Raw genomic sequence first — 21,872 nt, forward strand, 5'->3', positions numbered from 1 at the left:
TACTGTCCCGTGGGTCTTGAGCTTCTGAATAATATGAGCCACTGTTGTCACAGGAACTTCAAGCTGTTTAGAGATGGTCTTATAGCCCTTACCTTTAAGATGTTTGTCTATAATTTTTTTTCGGATGTCCTGGGACAATTCTCTCCTTCGCTTTCTGTTGTCCATGTTCAGTGTGGTACACACCTTTTCACCAAACAGCAGGGTGACTACTTGTCTCCCTTTAAATAGGCAGACTGACTGATTATGAGTTTGGAAACACCTGTGATGTCAATTAAATGACACACCTGAGTTAATCATGTCACTCTGGTCAAATAGTTTTCAATCTTTTATAGAGGTACCATCATTTTTGTCCAGGCCTGTTTCATTAGTTTGTTTTTTTAAATAATTATGTTAATCAACAATTCAAAAGTGATGGCTGTTTTTGATTATTTAATTTTCAATAAATTTTTATTTATTGTTACTTTTGTGAGTTTCAAGTGATTTCAGTGAGAATTGTGGGTTTTTCCTTCTTTAACTGAGGGGTACCAACAATTTTGTCCACGTGTGTATTGTAGTGTCCAGTCGCAGCAAGCAGTCATGGAAGAGCAAAGGGATCACAGACATGCTGGTGCTCCAAATTTTCCCGTAATGTTACTTTAAAGGCCATTTCATCTCCAATCTCCACATTTTTAAAACAAATTCTGCTTGTCTATTTCTGATTTGTCTAAACATTTTCTAGGAATAAAATAGGGTATATATATTAAGGTATTTATGAAATAAATCTTCTTCAAACTCTGGTTTATGCCTAGAAAGTGGGGTCTGAAAATGAAGATCATGCCCATATCAGAAAAAGTAGATTTTGTTAGTTATATAGAGAGCTGCACAGTAGCCCAGTGGTGTTGCCTTGCAGCTACAAGATCCTGGTTCTCATTGCGGCCTCAGCCTGGGATCTTTCTGCATGGAGTTTGCATGTTCTCCCTGTGCATGTGTGGGTTTTCTCTGGGTACTCCGGCTTCCTCCCCCCGTCCAAAAACATGCTGAGGTTAACTGGTGATTCTAAATTGTCTGTAGGTGTGAATGTGAGAGTGATTGTTCGTCCGTATATGTAGCCCTGCGACAGACTGGTGACCTGTCCTGCCTTCACTTTTAGTCAGCTGGGATAGGCTCCAGCCCCCTGCGACCCTAGTGAGGATTGAGCGGTGTGTAGATAATGGATGGATATTATGTAGAGCTGTTTTCGTGCTCCAGAACTCTGTTCTACTTGGATTAGGATGTGTAGCAATATTTTAGCCTTGTGGTACAGCTGGTCCTACCAGCTCAAGTCATGAGTCAGATAAATGAATATAACCTTTAAATTTTAGTGAGCAAGTATTCTCTACATGCTTATTTTGTACTTTGTGACATGCAGCTGCATCAATGTGTCCTCAAAGATGAAACAACTTCTTTTTTTCATCAATAATCTCACCAATAACCAGAAAGTACTACTTGTGCAGCTGAAAACACACCTAAGACCAATCTACCTCTATGACACAATACTCTAGGGGCCATGTGACTACAGATACAGTTTTAATACAGGTGTTAGCTGTAACCTGGGAGTGTAGCAGGTAATGTGATGAAGTTAACCTACCCTGACAGCAGCTGTTTAGACCATCCTGTGAAAATTAAACCACAATGTGTTCTGAAAAATATTAAAATCCTTAATGTCTGCATCGAGTAAAGAATAGGCCTACACACAAGCTCTATTAAAGTAAAATGAACACAGGTATGTTTTACTTGTCCTGTAACACCGTCCTTTGGTAGAATTAAATGTGTGTGTTACAGGTTGGACTAGGGGGCACTCCCATTAGGCCAAATCACCCACTGGATGATAGAAAGTAAGGGAAATGTCGTCTGGACCACATTTGTTTCAGTTGCAGTGAACACCAGGAATAAAGGCTTTAGGGCTGAGAGACGCAACATTTCTGGCTTAGTCTGTTTAAGTGATGCATTTCTGTCATTCAGACTTGAGTCACTTTTAACATTCCTCATGGCTTCATTCAGACACACTTGACAGTGACGGAGTCTTTAACTCCATCACAGCTGTCAGGACTTTCTTATTTTGCTGTTTGCAAAAGTCTATTCTGTTCTATTTTCTGAAAGGCTGTTTTGAACCTCAGTGCAGTGACTCTGACTCCTCCTAACTTCTAAACCCTAAAATGAGCAAAGAGTTGGAGCAGAGGCAGCTCATGCTAATGTCTCTGTGCCGTGGTCTGTCCTTTGGAGGAACCCACTTATCACTCAAATCAGCCTTGCTCTAAACTATGCACAACTTTAAGTGTCAATGCAATTTAAAAGTGTGAGTTACATGAAAATGTACCCCATTGTGCAATTGTCATTCATAGGAAAGTTAGCTATAGAGACCAACACTGTTGTTTGTATGAGAATGTAAACTCTTTTCTTAAAGTTGAGGGGGTCTGTGGGGACTGCCTCACAGCTGGAGCTTACCACTGGCCATTTGAGGAGTGACCAAAGGTTACCGCTGTCTGCAGTAGTAGCTGAACTGTGCATGTCTGGAAGGGGATGTATCATTTTTACACCACCACATTCTCACATTTGGATTTCTGTAATTTAAAGAAAGATCTAAATCTGTGTACGGCCTTACTTGCTTTGTGTTTTTTTACAGCAGTGTTTCTTTGTTTTCTAGGGTTATCTGGGGTTACCAACAGCAGTGAGTGTAAATAATTGAACGATTGTACTCTACAGAAGGCGTACACACATTTGTATGCACCACCATGATGCTCTTTGTCTGTAGCAGCAGGTTAGACGTCATGCGCACCTCCGCTTTACCTCTTTTACTTGACGGCACTCTTTATTGTAACCGTGCTCTCTGAAAATGTGATGTATATCTGAAGCACTCAGAATGTTACAGTGTTGCTCATCACTGACCAAATGTTGTGTCTTTGTTCGTCTGGCTGTGTGTTGCTAAAAGATCTCTAAGTTTGTTGTAGTCGGTAGAGCGTAATTAACCAGTCAGGGCTGTAATTTGAAACCTTTCTTTGGGGTTGCGCATGCCTGTTTGGGATGGTAGTTGAAAGTATGAATTGTGTTTTGTTTCAAATCAGAAAACTAGAAACAAGCTGCAGGTTTACAGAATTCAGTAAAGAAAAAGAAGAAGCTGTGTGAAGATAACAATACGGGTCTCATATTGTACTTTTTTTCAGCTAATTAATTAAAGTCTCCAGAATATATCTTTCACTTTTTCCACTCAAAGTACTGCAAATGTGATTCATTTCCCCATGACTGTATTGACCTTGTAAACTTCTAGACATAATTGATGGCTGAAATTTGGCAGACAAGCGCACAGCAGCCATCTGACATCACAGGTAGCCTCACAGCCTCCTAGCTACTCTCTACAGACCACAGGAGCCTTCTAAAAATGCTAAAAATTAAGAAAAACACACTCGCGAGTAGGTTTTAGGGGTCTAAAATTACTAGAAATGTTATAAATGTTGACCCAAAGACCACTCTGTCCTATTCTAAACAAAATTGTATGATAACCTGCAAAGTTGGAGACTTCTGGCGGTATCATATAGATAGATATGAGCTGCTAAAGTATGGACCCCACAAAAAGTGACCAATTTTGGTGAGGCCAAAAGGCAATGTGGCACAGGTGGTAGAGATCTATAAATTTGTATAAAATATCTTCCATCATGCTCCTGCAAGCCTACAAAATCCCAGTGTGGCTTATTTCCTCCTTCATGGTCAACCATACACTTGAAGTGAACCCCTATAACCTGCTTGCGAACCTATGTTTTCCCTTATATGAACTGAATGATGGTGGAATGGTGTGGCACAGGTGGTAGAGATCTGTAACCCTGAATAAATTATCTTCTATCATGCTGCTAGAAGCCTGCAAAATTCCAGTTTGGTTTCTCTCCTGCTTCATGGTTAACCATACAATTAAGTGGACCCATATAAACAGCTTGTGAATCTATGTTTGCATTATATGAATTGAATTTTGTTGATATATCTTTTTTTTCTTTTGCAGAAAACTGAGCTGAAGATAGAGTAAAAGTCCTGTCCATATGATGGTGTTGGTGCCTGACATGTTGTATAACTGTGGTGTAGCGCTACACTACAGTTATACAGTTTAGGGGGTGGGTTTGGGTCCAAATTCCAGAAATTTGAAGAGTTCATAACTTTGGAACTAGTAGAGATGGAGACCTATAATTTTGCATGGAAAGTTCTATTGTAACTATCTTTCAGCACATAAAACCCTGAGAAAATTGTCAATGGTGCAGCAACCATTTTTCTGGAAGTTGTGTGTTTTCACATGAAATGACCCTTCTATGTTTTCTTTCAGGAAGAAGACTATCTCTGCATCTGTGATTGACAGCATGAAGCAAACGGCTCTTGTTGGTAAGTCTCGGCTTTTGAAATAACATAAATACTATATATGTGTAGATATAATAAAATATATAAATAAAAAACAGCAGATGGAAGCTGTTGTGAACCAAAGTGTTTGAGTTGGCCAGTCAGGCTGCTAGCGAATAGGAAAGGGGAAAGACTTTGGGAAGGAAACGGGACAAATCTGTTTTGCCAACGCCTTTATTTTATTGATTAGACTGTTGTTCTGGCATTGAACTCAGGAAATGTATTTCTTCCAGTTTAATATCAGGACTGATCAGTCTCCTGTACAAGTGTAGGTGGGTAGCATTTCTGACAAACTGAGTTACCAGTGAGTGTGAGACCAGACTATCACTTCTAATTTTCTCTCTGAACAAACACTTTACACAGAAATCTTCTTGTTTTAACTCGTATGTGAATATGGTGAATTGTCAGTCAGTGCTGAGACTGACAAAGGCCCAGACCAGTACAGAGCAGCAGCTTGAAAATGGCTCTAAAGTCACTGCTGGCTAACATGTAGTCACTATTTCAGAGTTGTTCTGTTGTCTGACAACAACAGAAAGAGAAAACTATGTAAATGAGAGCAGCTTTATTGGGAATTCAGCTGTATCCTCATTTTAAATTCCTAACCTCATACATCCCACATAAATTTTGCATATTTTTATACTGGCTCAATGATTTGATATTCGAAATAAGATTTGCAAAACTTATCCATGTTTCATGAGCCTGTTTTCCTAAATGTGTAATTTTTTACCCTTAATGTTTAGTTTGACAACACAAATCCATTTTGTTCTGGGTCAGAGGAGGTGCAAATTTCAGTCAATCAGCTGAAACTGATTTCAGTTTTCCTCACATGTAATCATACTTTTCACAACGAGGACCATCTCCACCCTTTTAGACGTGAAAACTAGTCAGAAATCGGTCATTCAGATCAGTTGCCCTATCAGTCAAATTTAAAATGAGCCTTGCTTTTTCGTTCGTTTAAGCTGTCAGTCTGCCTTTTAGGTTAACATTACAGGGTGGATCATTAAACCCCACCTATTGGCATTTCCAGGCCGGCCCAAACACGAATCACACAGCTATTGATTCAGTTAACATTTCAGCTATTTAAGTTAACCTTTAAATGTCTAATGTTAGGCCGGCCCACTCCCACAGGCATCCCAGGCAACCGCTGTAATTCAATCTCGGGGTGTTTGCTGTGCGCTCTCGACTGCATCAGCATATGGAAAGTAGGTCTTTGCTTAAAGTAGTCATGAGGCGCCTGCTGCCTTCTTGCCACGACGGCGTTTTTTATCACGGTCCGATGGCCGTCAAATGTTTAGACTTGCTCTGACAGCTTCACCCTGAGACCAAAGTGACCTGTGACCTCCGAGGAATGGACAAGCCTGGCAACAAAAACAGAGGCCTTTTGTGCAGGTCAAAGGGAAAACATCTGCTGTGCTGAAGACACAGAGAGAAGAGGGGGATTAACTCTCGGGTATTCATCATTCCAGCCACCTCAGATGAGAGTTCCCTGATGGGAACATGGAGAAAGCCACTGTACGTGACATCATTATGAGTGAAATCCTCCATATTCCAGCCAGTAATGCTCCAGCTGCTTCTCAGCTCGGCAGGAAAAAATGATTAAAAAAAACACACTGATAAATACAATATGAAGGGGGAACTTCTTTGATGTGAATGCTGCAGTTTTTCTTATCGTATCACTGCAGGAGGTAGTGGCCACAGCCAGTCTTTCATTTTTAAATTAAATTTGAGCCAGAATAAATGATCTGAGAGGATTGCACATCACAGTGCCTGTTGAGAAAATTCAATTGAGCAACTCGGTGTTTGATATCATTATGCATTGTCAGGATAAATGAGCGTCTGAATTTTTTAACCCCACCGAAGCAGCACTTAAAGCAGCATTTAAATGCGGCCGCTGGGATGTTGCTGCGGCTGGAGCGCAGACGACAAAAGAGAAGCATTTCTGCTCGCTTTCTTCACTCAACACGAGCTCTGGACACGCTGTTATTTAGCACCATGTTGTTTATTTGTCTTTGTTCAGGCTGGTGGTTCACTAAGGTATTTACCGCTTCACCTCTGCCTCCTCGGTATCTCAGTACAGAGACCTCTTTCTGCAGGACAGCCACCCGATACTGCACACAGCTGTGACATGAGTAACCAGATCCTTCAGAGCAAATTACCGATTAGCCAAACATCTCTTGAGGGAAACCTCATGGCGTGATGCTACGTGTTATCCGGGCATTGTCGTTTTTGTACGGGAAGATAAAATAATATGCCTGGTGGGTGGACTGAGAAGTACTGGAGCGAAAAAGAAAACACAGAAATTAGATTCTCTTACAAATATTTGTTAGTAAGGGGAGAGTTGTGGGAGATGTACTTTTTGAGCAGTTACCAGGCAACGAGCGAAGGCTCTAGGAAGTTAGTGCTGCTAACTGATGATATAGTCTCATCACAGACTGTAGAGAAAAGATGGATGTAGAGTCAGGTGTTAAAAGTGCCTGAAACCATTCTTTCTAATAACCAGCAGAGGGCGACTCCTCTGGTTGGTTGTCAGATTGTGTAAAAACCTGCTTCTCACTTGATTTTTTTTTTTACTTCAGTGAACACTTCTCTCATGAGTTTGTTGTTTCAATCATAAGTCCCAAGTCTCCTTCAGTACAGCATGATGTTCATTTTGTAAGTTATGGTAACAATCGGAGGAAAATACATGATAAAGTAGGGTATGTTTAGGGTGAGGCTACTTTGTATTGGACAGCTCACTATCTTATATGCGTGCACTATATTCCCCAGCCTCCTTTCAGCTTTAAAAAAGTAGTCTATTCCTCACTGTATTCTGGTGAAGTATATGTCGCTTCATAAGTCTCACAGCTTGTGCATATAATAACTGGCCCATAATAAGTGGCCGTCTTGTAACTGGAAGGTTGCCGGTTCGATCCTCGGCCCGTCGTGCTCATGTCGAGGTGTCCCCGAGCAAGACACTGAACCTAATTGCTCCTGGTGGGTCGTGGTTATTGCCTTGCATGGCAGCTTCCGCCATCAGTGTGTGAATGGGTGAATGTGATGTATCATGTGAAGCGCTTTGGATAAAAGCGCTATATAAATACAACCATTTACCATTTTACCATTTACCATGCATCGAATACATGAGGGAAAAAACTGTCAAGTTGAATTTTGAGGCGAGACAATGGCTGATAACTCTTTTGACTGGTCACTTTCAGGTGAGCCTGTCTGTACCCTCTTTGTTAAATAGACAATACTAGTGTAGAAGTGGTCATGCATTCAAGTTTTCAATTAGGTAAAAGTAGAAAAATATCAGCAACAATATACTAAAAAGTACCAAAAGTAAAAGTTATCTTCACACAGAGTGGCTCATTTCAGAATAGGAGTAGCTGTATGAAGCCACAGAAAATGGCAGTAGCCCAGATTTGGACTTAAGTAAATGTTTACATCCTTAAACAGGTTTGAGACTAATTAAAGGGAATCGGAATGTTTATACACTTTGGTCTTTTTATAACAAGTTACTTGCGACTGTTACGAGTTGCTGCAGCCACAAGATGTTTATAAAAACTGAAACGGGAAAACAGTCTTATTTAGTCTAAAGCAGGGGTATCAAACATACGGCCTTCGGGCCAAAACTGGACCACCAGAGGGTCCAATCCGGCCCGTGGGATGACTTTACAAAAGGTAAAAAAAATTAGAGATAACATTAACTTCAGTTTTTCAAGAAAGGTAAATGCTATTTTAAAATTGTCCACTGCACTGACACAACTTTTATATGTTTTTTAAGTAGAAATTTTGTACATTTACAATGAAGGGGGGTAAATGAACCTTCTTCCTTAATATAGACCCTCCAAAAAAACGCGGGCAAAAATCCTTGATTATGCGAATAAATATGTGGGGTTTTATGCCATTTTATGCGGGGAAATTGTGGAAAGTTGCAAAGTATGCGAATAGTTGTGAAATATGCAAAAATATGCACGATTCACCTGCCGTCTGGCCGCGGAGGGATGTGTCCTCTAATCATACACTGGGACTGCTGCGGGGTTACTGGACTGACAGCCTGTGCTCTGGGAGGGGGAGGAGCTCACAGCAGCACCTGCTGCTCGTTGAAAACGGTAACTGTAGAATGATCCGAGTTTTCCTGTCAGTCTCCAAAACGGCAGAAAAAGTCGCTAGGTTTGTGGCTAGTCGCTTTTGACAAAAAAAAGTCGCTAGGACGCTTTGGAAAGTCACTAGATTTAGCGAGAAAATCGCTAAGTTGGCAACACTGGCGCCGCGCTCCGCATCAGCTCGTGCTTCTAGTGTTTGAATGCGCGAACTGATGACATCAGGCCGGGTGTCACATAAAAACTCATAACTCCATTTATATTGATTATAGTTTTCTCATTTTATGTGGAAATTGTGAAATCAAGCGGGACCCACACATTTCGCTTTTTTTTTTTCGTGGAAATGTGAGATTCTTGCGGGAATTATGCGCTGTTTTGCGGGGATTACGCGGCCTTTTGGGAAATAATTGACCCCCGCATAATCAGCGACATTTTAGTGATTAATGCGGGAATTCATGCGATCGCATAATCGCGTTTTTCTGGAGGGTCTATTAATAGTTCTCATACTTTGTATGGTGTGTCAGCTCAGGTGGTCAGGATTACTGCGCAGATGTGGAAATGATTGTAAATTTGAAATAATTTCTAGATCTTGACAAGTTGCTTTGCTTTGATCATTAAGTAAAATACTAGATTGTTCACTTCCAGATACCTGTAGCTAAATGTTTTATGTCTTTGTAGATAAACTGTGATCTGTAAGTTATGATTTGTAAATGATAAACTGAAGCTTAATATTGTTGAAATTTCAGTTTGTTCATCACGTTTTTCAAAAAGATAGTTCATTAAATGCAAACATTTTCAGTTCAGAATGCACTTTTTGCACTAAAACAAATGGAAAAATTTGGATTTGTGGCTATTTTAAGGTCTTTTCCTTTGATTTTACTGATCCGACCCCCTCAAGATCAAACTGGGCTGTATGTAGAGCCTGAACCAAAATGAGTTTGACACCCCTGATCTAAAGGAATCAATGAAAAAAACAAGAATCTAGGACAACAGAAAGGTGCTGTCCCTGACCAAATAGCAGTCTGGTTCATAACTCACCGTAAATCTGTGAGTTGTCCTTATTACATTTCATTTTATTCCTCAATGTAACAAAAGCAATATATTTGTGTGAACCAGTGAGCTTTAGAGGTGCTACTAGGCAGCTTTAGTTACTTTTAGCCATGTTAGCTTGTTTCTAGTATTAATACTGAGCTAAATTAAGTGGCTTGTGGTTGTAGCTTCATATCTGATTGATATCAAAGTTTACTGATGTCTAAAATTCCTAAACTAATCCTTTAAGAAGTAGAATTTACCTTGTAGAACAACTTGACAGAAGCTACACTGTATGTTACAGTATGATATAGTAAAAGCACATCTGCGTCCGATTCTAGGTTGGTTTGCATTTTTCATGGTTTCCATTGAGGATAGTCTAAATATTCAGGAGCATTGACTGTATATGCGACTCAGTCCATCAAATATTGACTATAAATAATCTGATCTAAACAACCAAAGCCATTAATACGTAATATACAACTGTTAAACATGCTCTGCTCATTCAAAGCACTGTTTTTCTGTGTTCAGCCGTTTATCTTGTCCTCCATGTGATTCCATATTCACACTGCTTTACTTAAAGCACATCAGATCTTCTTTCTGCTCTTTAACACCTTTTATCACTAGAGCTGCAGTAGTGTAAATTTTCCACTAAGTGGCAGTGTGTTCCATGACAATTACTGCATGTCTTGATTACTGTATTGACACTATCCTCTTGGTGTGAAATGGTGCAAAAAACTCCCTTAAAAGAAGAAAAATCTTTGCTTAAAATATATCAGTCTTATTTCAGATCATAAAGTTGTGAGTCCTGCATGGTAGTGTGCTTCACATTCTATGGGCTTATCTCACAGTTTAAGTTCCATTGTCGAAACTGGTCTTAGAATAGGTTTTTTTTTCATGCATAGCTAAAAAAAATCTTTTATATTCCAATATATATCATTAGAATAATAAAAAAAAGGAAAAAAAACGCCAGAGCTATGATCCTATATGTAGTGTATAGTATTAGATGTTTTAGGATTTCTACTACCTCAGATCTTTAAAAAAAAGTTTTTTCGTTACTCTGCATTTATCAATGACATGTTTTGATTTCTTTTCAAAATTCTACTAAATTACATTCACCTATTATGCCACCAAAGCTTACTATGTCAATGAGTTTCAGAATTCAAATTCAAATCTAATTATTCTGCTCATGCAAAGCATTTTAAGCAGAAATGAGCAGATCACAGCCAGACCTCAGTGGATTTTGTGTGGGTGTATGTTGTATTCAGTTTCAAGAAACAAGCAAAATGGAGGTCTCCAGGTTTCACAGAAAGTAAAGAAACAGGCTTCTTCTTTGTGTCTAACCCCTCAGTCAGGTTGAACGATAACTGACTGATGAATGACATGTTACTGCTTTGCTAACCCTCCTGTTGTCCTCATTTACGGGCACCAAAAAATATTGTTCCCTTGTCTGGAAAAAAATCCAAAAATTCAACAAAAAAATCCCCAAATCTATTAAAAAAAAACCCTGCAAAAGCTTCAGGAAGAAAATTACAAAATTCCTTAAAGGTTTCCCTTAATTTTTTTTATCTTTTAAAAAAATCCCCTAATTTGGCAAGACATCAACATTTTAAAAATAAAAAAGTTTTTAAAAAAGAATTCTGAAAAAAATAGCTGAAGTGATTCCATATATATCAGTAAAAGTTCTAATATTTTCTTTAAGAACTTTCAGAAGACAATCAACCAAAATCCAGTGAATTTCGTTGGATTTTGGTTGATTTTTTTCTGAATGTTCTTAAAGAAACACTTTTTTTTAAACATTTCATTTTTTCCACCAAAAATGTTTAAAAAAAAAACTCTCAAAACTGTTGAAAATGTGGAAGGTTTCACTGTGAAAATATTTTTTCCCCTCATTTTTAAACTTGAAAATGGGTCAATTTGATGGACGACACAAGGGTTAAATGGTTGGTTGAATTTCTGTTTTTATTTTTCTGATGACTTAGAAGAGCATCAATAGGGTAATGTTCCAGCTGCATGACGCCACTAGCTTGAAGTGCAGCAGTGTTGGGACATACAGTTCACTCTCCACAAAGAGCAGTGGAAACCAGGGAAGGAACATCTTAAGACTCCTTCAGCTTACAGGAAACCATCCCTGTAAACACTCTTCAGTTTGCTTTGTTTCACTGTGCTTTGTGCCGTGTTCCCGCATCACCTCTAATCTGTGACATCCAGAGCCTCCTCTGAAAACCGTACATTCTGTAAACTCTCAGCGTGAGAGCGACGCTGCTCATCCTCGTACCTGACGATGTGTGGGAGTGGTGCACATTTGGCTCGTTTTCCACACGAGGAGCTGGCGACCGACTGTTTCACACCCACAGCTGATGACAACAGTTCTGGCTCTGAGAAATAAACAGTGTTTGGGTGGTTTGGAGTCGTATAAACATTTTTTTTTATTTTTTACCATAACAGCTGCATTTTCTTGTAATAAGATCTGGTCGGAAACAGCTTCAATTGCCTCTTAGGATGTTTATTAGCATGATAATGCAATTGCATTTCTTTAATATGCACTATTTCAACCTTTTATCAACACTTGTAACAGGACCCCCTTATAAAAGAAAACATGTTCAAACAAAAGTCACAATAATACAATTACAAATACATGTGTTGGGGGGTTGAAATGTGAAAATATACAGTGTGCAAAAATGTAAAGAAAAATATACAGTCTACAAAATATAGTGTGTAAAAATTAAATATAATAATAGAAGAAAAAGAAAAAAATCTATTTCAAAATGTACAATTATTGAATTTGTCAGTAGGAAACTTCAAAAACGCAACAGAAACTTAATCAGCAAATATTTTAACTATCAATTCCCTGATTTTTTTTTTTTTCCATACAGCACACATATAAATTCAGGATGATTACATGTAATTGGTTTTTTAATCATTTTAAACAATGATTTTACTCACATAATGCAGACTAAAAGTACTACAGATGAAGCCAAGCAGGAAGAACAACTGCAAAAAAAACCTGCAGACTGTGTAAATATTAACAGACTTATCAATATCAAAGTGATCATAGCACAAGTGAACGTGACAATAATTACAAATATATATTCTGTTTAATGAATGTGTTGCTCAGATGTATTCTTCTGGCTGTAAGACAGTTCCACTGCTTCAGCTGTAAACCTGTAGTGTCAAGTGGTCTGTGAGCAAAAAATTAATGTAGAACACAATATCAACATTTGGAGGTCAGAGAGGAGGACAGAGTTGTAAACCAGAGGTTAGACTTTTACAGAGTAGATCAGAGTTTGCGTCTCTTGACAGAAGAAAGACCATCAGTGCCAGACCAGTCAGACTGAAGCTCCAAGCAGCAACCCACTGCACTAAAAATGTAAAGTTTTGCAGAGGATTTGAATCGTGCTGCGAGGCAGCCCTGCTAGTTTTTTTTGCAGTGGATTATCCATTTTAATTACAGTGCTTAACACTCTGAATGCAAACATTCTGTCACAAAAATTCTTCCTGTCACTATTGAGGGAACATCAAAGCTGCAACCAACTAGGATTGGTTAAAGAAACACAAACATGACGGTGTCTTTTTCACCTATAGCAAAATGACAGTGAGGGGCAGCCCAATCATTATGGACTACAGAATGGACTGGATAAACAGGGCTAGTCTCACATTTATAATGTTAAACAATTTTACATGCACTTGTAAAAACCGTGTATATCATTGTCTGCTTTGAGTTTCCAACTCTGCATTTTCTATGACGGAATGATTGAAACAGATGTGTCTGATCACCAGACCCTTTCATCAAAAATTTGAGGATGCTTGAGGCTTCTGGGTTACCATGTCCTGCTCCATCTAATATATACTGTACATCCCATAACTACTAAGTTTCTGGCAGAACTTTTATACAAACTGCTTCTCCATGACTCCATGACTTCTCATACAGATGCTTTTTAACAGCACAACCAAGTAGCTTTGAACAACCAGTAAAATGTTCACACTGTTTTTGTAGCAGGATTTTGTGTTGTCATTAAAAAAGTGTAGACACAGTACAAAAACGTTTTTATATGTGAATGAAGGAGCTGTTGGTGAATGTTTTCATTAGTTAAAGTGTGCATTATGAGGTTTTAATTGTGGATTTAGTTGAAGCTCTTTTACAAACTCTTGAGGGCTGAAAGGAAACCTACTTTGAAAATCAAGAGAGAAAGCAAAGGCTGTATGAACACTGTGGCATAACTAGATGGGAGTCAAGACACTTTGATCGAAGTGTCCTACATGTACTCATCCTATGGAATTTTAAAGTCTAATGTACTTTGTTAATGATTACAAAAAACATAACTTAATGAACCAGATTTTTAATCAGATGATGGCTACATAAAAACATTTGCTGTACAGTGTATGAGCTCACATTTACTTCAATGTAGCAGTTTACCTGCATAAGTTAAAATGAGAAACCAAAAAACACAATCTGACCTGAAATGATTTCCTGAAGACAAAAGAAACAATGAGACATTGTGCCACCTTATTGTGAGTAATACTTTTAGTCTGAGTAACACTACAAAAATTTTCATCTGTCTCTGCGTCTGACCAAACAATGAAAGTTTTGATTCATACGAGAGCATCGGATCTTCTCCCTCTGGACATGGTGCTGTTTGTGATTAGGCCTGTTTTACTGACTACACATTACTGAGGTGCAGAAATTATGCAATGAGCTACTGAGTTAAGAGTGCCATTTCAGCCTGGTTGGAAGCATCATGGCACCAGAAGAAACTCGTCTAGACGTAAAGATTAAACAATGCGCTTCACCTCTTTTGAATTTACGTCGGGTTATTTACGCCTTCTGTTTGTCTTTGATATCCTGTGTTTGTTGACGCCTTTAATCCTGGATCTTTTCCAGAAAGTAGCTACAGGTTTGGCCGTCAGCAGTTCCTCTATGAATCGCCGCTTCCTGGCGAGATGAGGCCAAGCATGTCAACAATGCCTGGCAGGAAAAAGTTGCAACTGTTGCTGTCAGGCTGCTGGATTTCATTTTAAATTAAGTGTCTGTGTGTGCCAGTGTGTGTGTTTGTCCTTATGACACGAAGGGAAGTTAACAGACGTCATCATGCTGGACTGAGACTTGTGCCATCAAAGAGCCACTGAATGAGAATTTGCGAAAGAATAACACGAGCCATTGTCCTCCCGGCCTGTGGAGTGCCGGAAAACACTGTTCATGATCCCATAAAAATGTTTTGGCAGGTTTATGGAGAAGCTGCACACATGGCGTCTGGTGATGTCTTTATGGCCGGCGAATAGACACAATAGAGATGTGTTGTCAGTGTAAATGTTATCTACTTGTTTTGTTCAACCGCAACTTCCTAGTAAATTGGATTTTATGAATGAGATGCACTCCTTAGATCACGAAAATGATCTTTATTTTAATCATTTCCAAAATCAGTGAAAATTCAAGCTCAGCAAACTTACATGTATGTGTTGAAGAGTGTGTTTGAGGACTTGTACGGTACATACATGCATATACGTGTGTGTGTGTGTGTGTGTTGCTAAACTCTTCATGGGATGGGACAGCCAATGGAGGGAGGAGACTGAAACCAGCGCCACTTCCCATCATGGGAAATGTGTGGCCAGAGGAGTTTATAAATCCGTGTCCATGTTTACACCTATTTCACAATCTTATCAATTCTCACATTATCAGTGCCGCCGAGAGGAAACGTCTGGCCCGCGTCTGCAGTGTGTTGGGATTTGTTAGAGGAAGGGGCAAAAGCCTCACAAGAAATGGACTGCGAAATCCGCTGGCTGCTCTGAAATATTGTGTTATCTGCTCATTTGGCTTGCAGAGAGCGGGTGTTTGTCATCTGAATTGGAGGTGAACTTAGTTTGAACTTGGCTCACAGTAATTTTTCGAGCTGACTACGTTGTGCACCATCTGTCTGACCGACCTCCAGCCCTCATGTACAGCAGTGGCTACTCCCAGGTGTCCAAGTACAGCCCAGAGGCCCGAAAGAAGATGCAGTACCGCTCCAAGGGCAAAAGCTGTGGCTACTACATGCGCATCGTCTTCTTCTTCTCTTCGCTCATTCAGTCTCTCATTATAGTCAGCCTGGTGCTCTTTCTGATCTACGGTAAGACGCAGGACTCGGCGTCCACGTCCCGAATCCAGGACCTGGAGGAGAGCTTCAGCCGGCTGTCCATAGAGAACGTAGCTCTCAGGAAGCAGAGGACCAACCTGACCAACTTCCTCAACGCCACCCTGACGGAGAAGGCTCGCAATGACTTCGACCTGGCCAAGCTGCGATACATCTCCAACATGTCGGTCCTGTTCTTCCAAGACTACGAGAGGAAGTTGGTAAGAAACCAAACTCAAGTTGGCAAATTGGTATCTGTAGTAGAGCTGTGTGTAAATTAAGTTCTGTGTCTTACATGTCTAACATTTGAACAGCAGTAGAAATGGTCTTTGTGTCAATAAGGTGCGCTAAGTTGTTAGTGTAAGTAAAGTGCCAGATCAGATGGAAAGAGCTATCAATAAGTCTGCAATGCTTTAATCAAGTTGATAAAGTTAGGAAAGCTGCTACTTCAGTCATCTAATGAGATATAATCAGTGGCGGCTGGTGGTGAAATTTGTTGGGTGGGCTAACAAATGTATAATACAGATTAAATGGTTAACACAACTGCAAAAGCAACATCACCTATGATACACACAGTTACATCAATTACAGGTACATTATACTTTTTTAGTGCTCTACATCAACACCACTACAAAACGTGTTCCAACTACAACGACTGCCCACAGATAGCCTGCTGCAACTGTCTTATTACAACTGTTTGGCGACATGTAGTGCAAAACACGCCTTCAGTACAACAGTTGACCTCAGCAAAAACAAGGTGTCACAGTCCTTTAACAGGTCAACATGGGCCTACCGTATTTGAAAAGAAGCTCACATCGACGGCCGATGTGATCCCAGTCTCTTAACTTCCAGCTTTTCCTCCAAAGACATTGAGCAAAATGGACATGAAAGCAAATAATCCACCTCGTTCATGCTAACGCCCGCCATAGCTTAACCTTTTCTCGCTGCGTCAAAGGCCTGTGGGCTGACTGAAGTTAGCCCAAATGATCAGTAAATCACGGGGGCGGGACATGACACCTGTCAATCACTTACAAGAACGAAATGAATGAAAGCGGACTGTATCTGCTGGGGCTGTAAAAAATTAGCCCATTTAGAGATATTCTATGTTTTTCTTTTGACTGATTGGTGCTGTTGCTACCTTTGTTTTCACCTAAACTTAAAACAATCTATTGTAAGTTATTTGAAAAATAATTTTTTTTCTCATCTTTTTTGTGTTGGCCTGGGAGGGCTTATCCCTGTTAGCCCATTTATACCAGCCGTCCCTGCATATAATACTGTAGTACTGGTCTTAAACAATAAAATATATAGACAATTCATGAAATAACAGCAATAGAATTTTTATTCATCAAAAAATCTGTGCAATACCATTTATATGTGCAGAATGGTATTTTTAGATCTAGTGCTTATGCATATTTTGATTTATTCTTACTTTTATACTACATTCCTTAAATATTTGCACTATCTTTGCTGCTTTCCTCACTGTGGGATTAATACAGGTTATCTTATCCCACTCACAAATTATTCTGCAGTATTATTTTGTAGTTATTCTGCTGATTATTTTTATTTACATTTTTAAATGAGATAATTTTGAGTCTTACACCATCACTTTAGCCCATATATTACAATATTTTTAGGACTGGTTGACCTAAACAATGTTGATAAATGGTTTGCATGAATTGCGATTGATTTATGTTTTGCTGTTTTTCTACTCAACTGCTCTATTCCAAATCATTAAATCGCCTGTGGCTTTTTCCCTCTAATCTGAACAGCAACAGTGCAATGGCGATTTGCTGTCTTGCAGGATCAAATGTCCTTCACTTATTACCCAATCAATGCGTAAGTATGATTTTTTTTTTTTCAGTGCAAACCACAAAGTAATCAAAAAAATATGATAAGATGAAACTTCATTAATCCTGAAAGAAATTCTTGTGCCAGATATTGCTCAGAAAAAAGAAGTGATACAACTTAAGAAATGCAGTGTCTAAAAGTAAAAAAAGCAATAAGATATGATACATTACTGGAATAAAATAAGTACACTAAAACAAGGCGAGAAAAGAGCAGGGAAAAGTAACACTGGCAGTTATTCTGAGGTAATAGTAATATCACACATGATAATGAAATAATGACATGAACCTGAAAAAATTTGATGAAAATTCAATATTGCACGTAACGTTTGGGTAAGTCTCCCACTTGCATTTTCTTTAAAAGCGTCTTATTTTGTTAATCTTTTATCATTCATAATTTTTTTAAAAACAGCGGCAATTCCAGGCGGTTGTAACTGTGGGCTGCTGGTTGAGCGGCTGGAAGCCAAAAGGCAGCTTGTGGAGTCCAATTTTACCCAAACAGTGCAGAGGATGAGGATGGAAATGGACCAGATTTCTAAAGACAGAGACAACCTGAACCTGGAGACCATCCGTCTGAGGAGGGACAAATCCACACAAGAGAAGGAGCTGCAGTTCCACAGGCAGACATCCAAAGAGGAGTTCTCCCTGTCATTGAACTCGGTTCTGAATGTCTCCAGAGCTTTCTTGGTGAAGATCGACTCTCTCTTCCCCGCACACCTCAGCTTCCAGCTCACCTGCCCAAAGCAGCAGGAACACCTTGAGCAGATCCGCTCCAACTGCACCAGTCTGTCCAGGGAGGTGGAGGACAAGCTGCAGCGTTACCTGAACGTGGTGGGAGCCCAGGTGTCGGGCATTCAGGCTGAGAACATTCGCTTGAAGGCAGAAAACTGGCGACTGTCTGAGGACTACCGCTGGTGCAGCCAGAACCGCACGGGCCTGATCGAGCAGAACAGGCAGAACTTGAACAAGCTTCAGCAGAAACATGATGAGGACAAGGAGAGAATCCTGATGGAGAAGTTGAAGATGACCGGAGATATAGTTGTGCTGCAAAAACAACTTCAATATAAGAGCAAAGAGGTTGATCACCTTGCAGAGCAACTCAAGCAGCTCAACATCTCCTGCATGGCTAAGGTAAGAAGAAACGGCATGACTAACTGTGTTCTTCATTCAGCTTTTAATTACTAAAGTTACATTCAGATTACTCAAGTTTGTAAAATTGAGTGGTTCTCTCAAGGTTCACTCAGAGAACCAACTGCAACAAACATAAATGCTTTAGTGTGATGTAATGTGAGTCTGTAAGGTTAGTCCTCATATTACTATCAAATCTTACCATAAATATATATAAAGATCTTGATGCGTTTGTGCAGCAATCAGGTGATTCTGTGCACGGATTCTGCTTTTGTTTTCAACAAAACTCTCTGCACTATCAGAGGTCTTATATGCTTACACTATAATAGGTGTGGAAATACTAAAATAACACAGAGCCCAGATCCCACTGCTGTGAGATAGTGACCTCTTACATAAGATGTATAAGATCACAGGAGCCCGATTTGTTGTTGGAAATGATCCAGGTTCATGTGCAGAGGAGGAGGAGGTGGGGGAGGAAAATGTCTGCCAGTAAAGAACAAGAGGGCAGAAAGGTGAAAGTGGGCAAAAGCTTTTGTCTGTTATGTTAAGTGTCTGCTGCCGTCGTTGAAGGACAAATTTAGAACCTAGATTGTTATAGTCGTGGAATCAGTGGTTTGCGCCTTAAAACAGAGAATGTGATGCTATGTTGTCAACTGTATCATATAATGTCATTAATGTTCAGTTTTAACAAAAATGATGGAAAATCAGTTTCGTCTGTCATAATGTTGCTTTTATTTTATTATATTTCAGGCAGGGTTTGGTGGATATTCAGGAGGTATGGGCTTTCGGCAGAACACGCCGAACCAATTCGGCACTGGTGGATCCAGCTCTTCTTCATCCAGCTCTTCTTCATTCAGCTCTTCGTCATCCAGCTCTTCCAGTTTGGGTCAGATTGGTAGGACAGGGTCAAATGGGTTCAGTTCAAACTATGGCTCATCTGGGTCATCATTGAACAAGCCTGTATCCAGTGGATCATCCTCTTCAGGTTCATCCTACTCTTCTGCTGGGTCCAGTCCAAGCCTGAGCTCATCTGGATCTGGATATAATAAGCCTGGATCGACTGGAGGAGGACTCTCAAGCTTTGGATCAGCGGCATCCAGTCCAAATCTTAGCTCAGGTGGGTTTGGTTTAGATAAACCAGCACAGAATACAAGAAGCTCATCAGCATATGGGTCATCCTCTGGGTCATCCTCTGGGTCATCCTCTGGGTCAACAGGGTCAAGTTCAAGCTTTGGCTCAAATAAGCCAACATCGAATGAAAAAACCTCCTCAAGCTTTGGGTTTGGGTCAACATCTCGGTCAAGTGGCTCAAGTGGGTCAACTGGGTCAACTGGATCAAGTGGGTCATCCTGGTCAAGTGGGTCATCTGGATCAACTAGGTCAACCGGGTCAAGTGGGTCAGCTGGGTCATCTGGGTCAACTGGATCATCAAGCAAAAGTGGGTCGAGCAGCTCTGGATTTAATTGGTTTGGGATGGGGACCTCTAACTCAGGACAAAGTAAAACAGGAAGTGTACCAGGGAGAGGAACATCCAGTGGTGGAAGTGGATCTTCAATTGGAGCAGGAAGGACGACTGGTCTGGCAAGTGGCCCAGGTAAGAATGAATACACATATTACCTGTGACTGTTTGCAAGTTTTATTGCCATTCTGGGACACTTTCATGACAAGGGTTTGGTATTGTCTCAGATACCTCCCATAGATTTGCCCGGGTCTGATGTTGTCTTTCAGATTTAGCAACATGTCTTCTCAGTAACAGTGGTGTTCCTGGTGGAGTAACAGTCCAAAAGCTGCTGTTCAACTGTTGAATTCAGAAACGTGTTAGCTCCACAAACAAAACTCCACTTTAGAACACTGAACAGCAACCAAATTGATTATTTTTATGGCTGAGTAATGACAAATACCGGTTTTCTTATGTTTAACCAACAGTCAGCGTATCTCAGCACCTTCAAGAGCTGCAACGCCTGATCAACCCTGCCGGCCCACAGTGAGTATCCAGTTTGTTTAGCTGCATGTTGTAAATTACTGTTAAGTGCTGCTGGTGCTGCTGCTGTTGTTTGGTAGTATTTGCACAGAGGAAATATTTTAAGTTACTGTCAACAAATCCCAAGAATAAACCAACAATGCTGTAAAGCATCTCTCATTGCTTTGGTTTCTCCATCGCCTGCGGCCCTCAGCCCCTGATGGCCACTGGTTCCTGCTGTAGACATAAATATTTGAAAATGCACATTACAAATGGATAGTTACACATTTTGTTAACAATAGGAGTAGATGGGAATGAGTTGTCTCAATCTTTGCCTACACAAACAATGCCTGTTAGTAAAATGAGGTTTGTCTCTTCATGGGATTTGCTGAAGAAGAACACATAATAATCTTTCTTTCTTTCTTTCTTTCTTTCTTTCTTTCTTTCTTTCTTTCTTTCTTTCTTACCCCAGGGAGAAACAAGATCTCTCCAGAATGCTGGGTTAATCCAACCCTGTTTTATGTTCCATTGCATTTATCACACGTCTCATACTGATTTCACACATTGTCCATTAATAAATGTACTTTATAATATGCACTGGTTATGACAGTTAATGTTTTAATGTGTATGCATTGAAGTGATTTGAATAACTTTGGCACTTTTGAATGTAAAATGTGAATTCTGTGTCTCATGCATGCATGAATAATGGCCTGCGTTTGTTTTTTACATTGTAAATACATAAAATAAAAGCTTTGTTTGAAGTGAAGCGCATCGACTCTGCCATTCTCTTCTTGTTCTTGCTCTTCATAAACAAAGCTATTTAAAATATTACCCTATCCAGACCCGGAAATAACTGTTTGTCCCTGTGTGCGTCACCTATTGTGTGGCTAATTGTCTACAAATGCCTCCTCAGCCCCTTCTGTGACCATTTACTGGCAACTTGATTTAATCCCTCCAACATGTTTATGTTTACCTGCCAACCTGTCAGTGCACCAGCACGGACAGATGGTGAGGAACCCCTTAGAAAAGCTCTTGTATACATGTTGTCAAAAACAGGGAGTGATATCTTCGCTGCCGAGAACACGGATATCCATTGTCTAAATAAAATCTTAAAATATCTCTTATACCGAACACATGAAGGGAGAAAAGTTCATCTTCCTTCATCAGCCTTAAGAGCTGCAGCCGGATTTTATCTTCAGTCTTTGGTAAACAACAACAAAATGATGCCGCCAAAATATAAACAACCAGTGTTCTTGTGTGTTTAAAAAATACTGCAGCATTTGTGAGGTACAACGTGGACGTTTTCCTTATCAAAATACTATTAGAGAGT

General features: G+C 39.8%; 1 protein-coding gene across 3 annotated transcripts; it reads left to right on the top strand.

Annotated features, from left to right (window-relative positions):
* Nucleotides 1-759: 759 nt before the first annotated feature.
* On the top strand, nt 760-21,308 carry plvapa (plasmalemma vesicle associated protein a). Of its 3 annotated transcripts, XM_051953589.1 has the most exons (8): nt 760-4,115; nt 4,322-4,377; nt 15,581-15,831; nt 17,380-17,446; nt 17,867-18,585; nt 19,333-20,176; nt 20,509-20,566; nt 21,015-21,308. In XM_051953589.1, exons 2-8 carry the CDS (start codon nt 4,356-4,358, stop codon nt 21,046-21,048), a joined length of 1,995 nt encoding a protein of 664 aa, XP_051809549.1. In that variant the 5' UTR covers nt 760-4,115; nt 4,322-4,355; the 3' UTR covers nt 21,049-21,308. The 3 variants fall into 3 exon arrangements, with proteins under 3 accessions (XP_051809549.1, XP_051809550.1, XP_022056390.1); XM_051953590.1 differs by lacking the exon at nt 760-4,115 and having other exon boundaries at nt 15,613-15,831; XM_022200698.2 differs by lacking the exons at nt 760-4,115; nt 4,322-4,377 and having other exon boundaries at nt 12,817-15,831.
* Nucleotides 21,309-21,872: the final 564 nt, after the last annotated feature.

The sequence above is a fragment of the Acanthochromis polyacanthus genome, chromosome 9, assembly GCF_021347895.1.
Source record: "Acanthochromis polyacanthus isolate Apoly-LR-REF ecotype Palm Island chromosome 9, KAUST_Apoly_ChrSc, whole genome shotgun sequence".
In the NCBI taxonomy this organism is placed as follows: domain Eukaryota; kingdom Metazoa; phylum Chordata; class Actinopteri; family Pomacentridae; genus Acanthochromis; species Acanthochromis polyacanthus.